Source organism: Equus quagga, chromosome 7 (genome assembly GCF_021613505.1).
Source record: "Equus quagga isolate Etosha38 chromosome 7, UCLA_HA_Equagga_1.0, whole genome shotgun sequence".
NCBI classification, from domain to species: domain Eukaryota; kingdom Metazoa; phylum Chordata; class Mammalia; order Perissodactyla; family Equidae; genus Equus; species Equus quagga.
In genome coordinates, this window is record NC_060273.1 from 54,572,855 (window position 1) to 54,580,268 (window position 7,414).

General features: G+C 45.7%; 1 protein-coding gene across 1 annotated transcript in view; it reads left to right on the plus strand.

The window, feature by feature from the left end:
• The first annotated feature begins 3,598 nt into the window (after nucleotides 1–3,598).
• Nucleotides 3,599–7,414, plus strand: part of PANK3 (pantothenate kinase 3) — a 21,871-nt gene continuing 18,055 nt past the window's right edge. The window contains exon 1 of the mRNA XM_046666247.1: nucleotides 3,599–3,932. Within this exon, the coding sequence (XP_046522203.1) occupies nucleotides 3,905–3,932 (28 nt within the window). The 5' untranslated portion in view covers nucleotides 3,599–3,904. The remainder of the gene's footprint in view (nucleotides 3,933–7,414) is intronic.

The following is a 7,414-nucleotide window of genomic DNA, read 5'->3' on the forward strand; positions in this document are numbered from 1 at the left end:
CTGCAGGAGCTCAGTGTTTTGTTAAGTGAAGCTTTTGATCAGAGTACTTCGCTCCCTCGCTGTTGCCACCACACTGATTCAAGCTCCCACACAGTTCCCAGAGAGCTCCTGGAGCCCCCCAGACTTGGTGACTGATTGCATGTGGGCCAGGAGGGTGAGGGAAGAGGCTGAGGTGGAAAGGGAGCCTAGTCTTTCCCTGTCCAAGTCATGGCACCTCTCCAACCCACCCATTCTCCACAAGGCAGCCAGAGGCACCCTCTAAAATCCTAGATCATGTCACTCTTCTGCTTAAAATCTTCCAGTGGTCCATGAGGCCCAGCATACCCACCTCTCCAACTTCACCTCCAATCACTTTACTCCTTGTTCTCTACTCCCCATACTCTGCCTCTGTTGCTCACACCAAACCCATCTCCAGTACAGTCCCACCTCTGTCTTCCCCAGTAATTTGCATGGATCCCAGCTCATATGCCACCTCTTCGGAGAAGCCTTCTCGGACCATCCAAGCTAAAATACAGCCCTCCTCCTGCAACCCCAGGCACCCTCTAGCACATCAATATGGTTATTGCCTTCATATCACTTATGACAGCCTATTCTTATTTACCAACTTGTTAACTTGATTATTATTTCTCTCTCTTTTACTTCTCTGCTCCACAGCATGTACTCCAGGGCCTGCTACATAGTTAAATCTCGGTTAATATTTGTTGGATGAAATTGTTCTTCCACTATCACGATGGTCTTGATGCCAATGATGCTCATACTAATGGTGCTCTCCCACAGTGAGATGCCCGTTTGAGTTTGTGGATCCATGGACTGACTGGAGCATGTTCTTGACCATCTAATTAGAGACAGAATCCACTGTTACAAGCTTGGTCTGGGCTTCGAGGCTAGGATGTGTGTGTGTGTGTGTGTGTGTGTGTGTGTTTACTTCATGCCAGGAGACCTCATAGTCTTCATTAGGTACAATCTACCACCTGTCTCCATGAACACCCACTCAGTAAAAGCAAAATGAGAATGTATCAGGTCTCCTCTATCACTTTGCAAGATGAGGTGATTTACTGTGTTTGGTAGACAATAAATATTGAGACAGGAAGACAGTCTCTTGGCCCCTTTAGATGCCCTTTCCAGCTCCTGCACTCACTCTGCCGGGAAAGATTTTGAGGACATGCTAGAGAAGAGAGAAAATGCAGTTAACCACACAGTGCTGGAGGGAAGCATTGGGGCTGATAGCCAACAGGGGCTGCAGAAGAACGATTCTGGCCAGAAACTGAAAAAGGATGACCTGTCAGTTTCAATAACACTGGGAAAAACTTAAAAGAAAAACATAGTTGAACGCTTCTCATATTGCCCCTGGAAAAGAGTCATATTTTAGTGAACTTCAACAATCAGAGATGAAGAAATCCCAATCATTTCATTTTACTGATGAGTAATTCGAAACCCAGCGAAGGGAAAGGACTTTCCCAGGGTCACACAGAAATTCCGTGGCTGATCTAAGACCAGAATTCTCACTATTCGAAGTTCAATGTTTCCCTGACACATAACATCATAGGTGTAAACCTAACTTTTAAGATAAATTAAGCTAAATCAGCCATGTGTATGCTCATCTCTGTCCGAAACTCACCCAGATTCCGATGGCTTCTCATTTCTGCCTCGCCTTTCTACAGCCAGCCTATCACAAAGCATACGTGTCACCCCCCTCCCACCCAGCCTTTGACTTCCAAGATGATGCTATCAGAGTTGGGAAACAACCAAAAGACATATGTTGGTAGAGAGCAGAGTGTGCACACGAGACTTACAGAACCAGCGGGTGAATCCTATTAGACATTGAACATTCATTGAAGCCATGGCAGATCAGAAATCACAACTCTCACCAGATAAAATTGTGGGAAAACAGGACCATTTGAGAATATCTGGGGTTCTGTGTGAGATGAATTGATGAGAAGGAAAAAAAGAGGAAAATAAGATTAAGTCTACCACTCAGGGTTCTAAGTTATAAGGTCACACATCGGGGAGTTCAGAAGGATTTCTATAAAAAATATAAATAAAAACTTATTTCTAAACAACAAATGTGGAACCTGGGATCAAAATAAGAAAAGATAAAACCACAAAGCACCAATAATCAGATGACGGTTCCAATCCTAAAAAACTACCTTGGGCACACAGTCTAGATACTTAACCTTTCTTCCTTATCTTTATGATAAGGATAACAATAGCAATAATAACCGTAGCCCTCACTTACTGATCACTACCTACATGACAGGGAATGAGTTAAGCACTTTATATGCCTTCTTTCATCTAATCCTCACCTCAATCTCATGAAACGTAGGCATCATTATTTCCAATGAGAATCAGAGAGATGAAGTAATTTGCCCAAATTTATTACCAAGTTGTAAGACCAAGATGTGAATTCAAGTTTGAGTTCTTAATCACTAGACTTCAAAGGGTGGATGTGAGAATTATATTTAAATTAAAATTTTAAAAGTAAGGAAAGCCTCTTGCAAAGTGCCAGGTCTTAGTACATGCTCCCTAAATGGTAATTTGTGTCCTTCCTATCCTTGTTTACAACTCTCGTCTTATCCTCCACAAGGTAGAAGCAATAAGACTCAGTTCTCAAACCATCTGTTGCTAAAGTCATTGAATTCCTGGTCAGCTAACTGGGGTACAGATGTGGAGGAGGGGCCAGGGAAAGATTCCCAACACCATCCCTTTCCGTTCTAGCTAGGACTCAGAATCTAGGAGGCATAGAGAAAGGAGTGCCCTGGCTTTGCTGTGAGATTTTGGAGCATTTAATTTTCTTCTCTTGGAATCAATTTGCCCTTTGGAAGGAGGGAGCTGGGCTGCAGGGCCCCTGAGGAGACCATAGAACAGTAGCAAAGAGCATGGGCTCCGCAAGTGATTCAACTTCTCAGATCCTGCCCCATGTTCAAAATGAGTGATAGATAACAAAATGAATAATAATTGTACGTAGTTCACAAAGTTGCTGAACTAAATCACATAATTCACAAAAAGTGCTTCATAGAGAGCCTTGGACATGGTAAGCATTCAATAAATGTTACCTATTATTGCCATTATTATTATCATCATCATCATTCCAACACCAACATTCGAGTCTCTAATAAGCCAGAGGACTACTTTAATTTACAAATGCATTCAATGGTCTAAAGAGGGGCTCTAGGACCCTGTATTTAGCGCTTCCCGGGCACAATGACCAGATTTTCTGCCTCCATGGGACATCTGTGACCTAGACAGCCATGACAGTACCGCAAAGAGCGGCCTTCCTCTTCTCTTTCAGCCGCGGGGCGAGGCCTGAGCCCTAGACTTCCGCAGCCCGCCCACAGCAGCCACCATTGGCCGCCTCGTCGCTGGCGTGATTAAGGCCCCGCCCCCTCCCCTCTGGGACCACTCTGAGGCCATCTCCGGAAGGGGCCTCGGAGGCGGGACCACGATGCATCCTGGGCTTTGTAGTCCGTCTGCACATCTGCAGCCCGAGAGCGGGCTGTCACGACTCGGAGAACTACAATCCCCAGCAGCCCGACGGCAGGCGGAGAGAGGGGGGGCCCGCGTCACGTGGGCGCTGGGCCTGGGCGGGCTACTTCTCAGTGCGGCGGCGGCGGCTCGGGGGGCCGGGGCCTTTTGTCTGGAGCGGCTGCGGGAGGCCCCGGAGCGGCGAGGCCGGCGGCCTTCCCCAGCTCGCTCGGTCCCGGTCGTCCCTCGCTGGGGTGGGGGGGCCCCTCCTGGGCCGGGCCCTGCCTCTGGCGCCGCCGCCGCCCCGCCCTAAGCCCGCCCCACCCGGCCTGAGGGGAGGAACCGGTCGGGCCTCCCCGCGCGGCCCAGCCGCCTCCGGAGTCGCCGCCGCTGCCGTCCGTGCGCCGGACCGAGGCTGCCCCTCGCCCCTCAGGCCGACGCCATGAAGATCAAGGATGCCAAGAAACCCTGTAAGCTGGGGGTTTGGGCCCGCGGGTTGGGCGAGCACCTTGCGCCCGGTCTGGAAGCCCCTTGGCGGAGCGGCCTTGTTCGAAGCCGGTCGCTCCTCGCCGGCGCCGAGCGCGGGATGGGGGCGGAGGGACCATTTCGGCCCCGGATCGGAGGCTCCCTCCCCATCCCTCTGCACGAGCGTGACGAACGCCTGCCGCCCCCTGGCCCTTTCCTCCCACTTCCTCCTCGAGATCTGGGAGGCGCAAAGGGGAATTTTTGATTCGGGGTTTGCCGAGCGAGACTAAGAGCTACCAGTCCGCGCTCCTAGCTTCCTCTGAAGTCAGGTTGAAAATGGGTGGTCATGGCTGTCACTTTGCGCGGGGACATTTACCACCCTTTTTTACTGATTTCTGGGCTTCCTTCTTGTGTCTTTGAAATCCCGGTGGGTTCCTGGGAGTTGTCACTGCTGTTACCATTAGAGCTTTTAAACACATGTGGATGTAACCTGCCCGTGGGTAATTGCCTCGACTTGTTTTTGTTTAGAATAACAACTAGTTCGTTTGTTTAAAAAAAAATACCGATAAACGAAATGATAAAAGTCACTCCTATTCCCGCCACTCGGAACTAACCACTATGCATATTTTGGTGAATACCCATAGCGATTTTTCTACGACTGTATATGCCTGTACTTCTTTAAAAACGTTTTTTCCATGCTTTGAGGTCAACTTTCTTTTGCTTCCTTTTGTTTTTAGCCTTTTAACAACCTTTTACTCCTGTAAATGGCTTATTTAATTACTCAGCCATTATGGTTGTCAAACTTTAAGTCCATTCTTCCAGAGCAACTAGGAATGTGGGGATGCATGCTTGTATCTTAAATTGCATCGATGTTTTGGAGGGTTTGCAGTGTCTCATGTGATCCTCCCGACAGTTCTGAGAAATTTCTTGCTGTAGAATCGAATACTGACACCTTCCCTTCGGGCCCATCAGGGTTCTTGTAAACCTCACAGGAGAGGCATCCTACCAAAGCACGTTGAAAACTGCTAATTGTTGGTTAAATGTGAGATAATTCGGTCTTAATTTTACGGATAGGAAATTGAACTTACTGAGCCTGGGTAACTTTTCCGAGGCTGCACCAACCAACTAACTCTGTGCCATGAAGTTCAGCGCCCTAAGCCAGCTGTCTCCTAGGCCCGTGTTCTTTTGCCCGGGTAGGGCAAAGTGTAAATCCTTAGAGAAACACAAACTTTTCTGATCTGGTAGTTTTATCTGCCATTTAAAAAGAAATTTTTAATGATGATTTCTTGCGTTAGCTAAAGAGTTCTTGTTCAGGGGATCTAAAATAGCAATGGAAGGCTTAAACGACAAAGTGCTATAGGAACACTTCTAATTTACTTTACATTGACTGAATTAAGCTGATCTTGAACAGATGCAGTAATGTAGAACACTTGGACGTCTTCCCTCAACACATACATTTTGTCTGCTTGTCTTAGAATGGCCATTTAGTAAAATAAGTTTAACTGTGACAAGCTCATATTCAGACTCTTATGGTATTTATTATTTTCTTTCTGCCATCATAGTGACTTGATTACTTAGATTTGGGTAAACTTGCAATCAGTACGAATACCACCTTTGTCAGAAGTGTTTCAGCAAAGATGATAATTAAAAGTTTATAATATAGACTTGAGGTTGAGAAATAAAAGAACACCTATTTTTTAAAAGTGAGTTGCTTATTCTTATTACTGCATTGTGGTACGTTGTGAGACTATTAATGTTAAAATAGAGTCATGCTGAAAAACTAGTCAGTTAATAGGATTTAGAAGTCTAAAGTAACATTTCCAGTTTCAAAAGGTGACTTTACTGCCTGCTCAATTCTTTCTGGTAAAAATAGGGAACATTTTGTGTGGGCAAGGAAGTATTTCACCTGTGAACTGTCCTGGAAATACATATAACTGGAAAGTGTTCTTCCTAATTTTGTTTATTTTAAAGATTGGCACCTGAGCTAACAACTGTTGCCAGTCTTTTTTTTTTTCTTCCTGCTTTTTCTCCCCAAATCCCCCCGGTAGGTAGTTGTGTATTTTTAGTTGTGGGTCCTTCTAGTTGTGGCATGTGGGATGCCGCCTCAGCGTGGCCTGATGAGCGGTGCCCTGTCAGCGTCCAGGGTCTGAACTGGTGAAACCCTGGGCCTCCGAAGCCTAGCGCGAGAACTTAACCACTCGGCCACGGGGCCAGCCCCTCTTCCTAATTTTTTTAAACCACCCAGGTTAGCTAAAGGTATATTTGTTTGTTTTGTTTTTGAGTACTTGCGTGGGTTTTTTTTTAATAATTATAAATTTAGTGAGCACTTAGTAAGTGTAAAGCACTGTCATTGCATCATTTCACCCTTAGAGCAGCACTGGTCACAAGAAGCTGTATCTCCACCTGGTTAAACAAGTGGCTTTGGCTTCCCACACTTTCTTACATTATTCACCTCAGTGCTAGAAAACATTGCCTTTAGATACATCACTAATATGTCACCAGGTTATAAACCAAACGCATGTATTTAACCAGAAAATATGAAGCGAAATTGGTTTCATCTTCTAGACTGTATCCCTAAAAGATAAGCATTTGAAATTGTGTTAATTCAACCGCAGGGGAAGGGTGAAGTCAAACATTAACCTAAGGAAAAATTTTTGCTGAGAACCAAATGGTGTTGTTTGTTTGCTTTGCCTTTACTTGTGTTTTTCATACTGATTAAATATTAGGTATTAAAAATCCAAACAAGCACGTGTTCCTCTGTACCTCAGCTGACGTGATTTCTTAAGGTTTAGGTTTTTCAGCCTTTGTTTTGCTGTGCGCCATGTAACTTGATTAACAAGGTGATGGTAAAAGGTACATACATATTTTTTTTAAAAGATTTTATTTTTTTCCTTTTTGTTCCCAAAGCCACCCGGTACATAGTTGTATATTCTTTGTTGTGGGTCCTTCTAGTTGTGCCATGTGGGACGCTGCCTCAGCATGGTTTGATGAGCAGTGCCATGTCCGCAACCAGGATTCGAACCAACGAAACACTGGGCCGCCTGCAGTGGAGCGTGCAGACTTAACCACTCGGCCACGGGGCCAGCCCCTCCAGGGCCCTCACTTTTAACCACTGCATGATATTGCCTCTCAAATAAGAAATGCTGATCTTCACAAATGTTACACAGATGCATCCTCAGACGGTCAGGAGCCGTGTATGACATGCAAGGCGTTCTGAAGGAAGACTGGCTATTTCCCCAACCTGAGGGTCTGTGGTGGAGCCCCTGCTCCTTGTGGACTTTCAGCATTGGAAAATGCGTTGTACTTTCGCAGGTGTGCTCAGTTGAATGGATTGAGATGTTAGATTATCTGGTTTGAATTAAAGCATCCCTCAGAAAATGAACAAAAGGCTTAAAAAGACTTATGCAAAAGAGACCAGCATTTTAACATGATAACATATAATGCAAACACCAGCAAGCAGTAAGAAAATGGCAGCCCTGGCACTTCA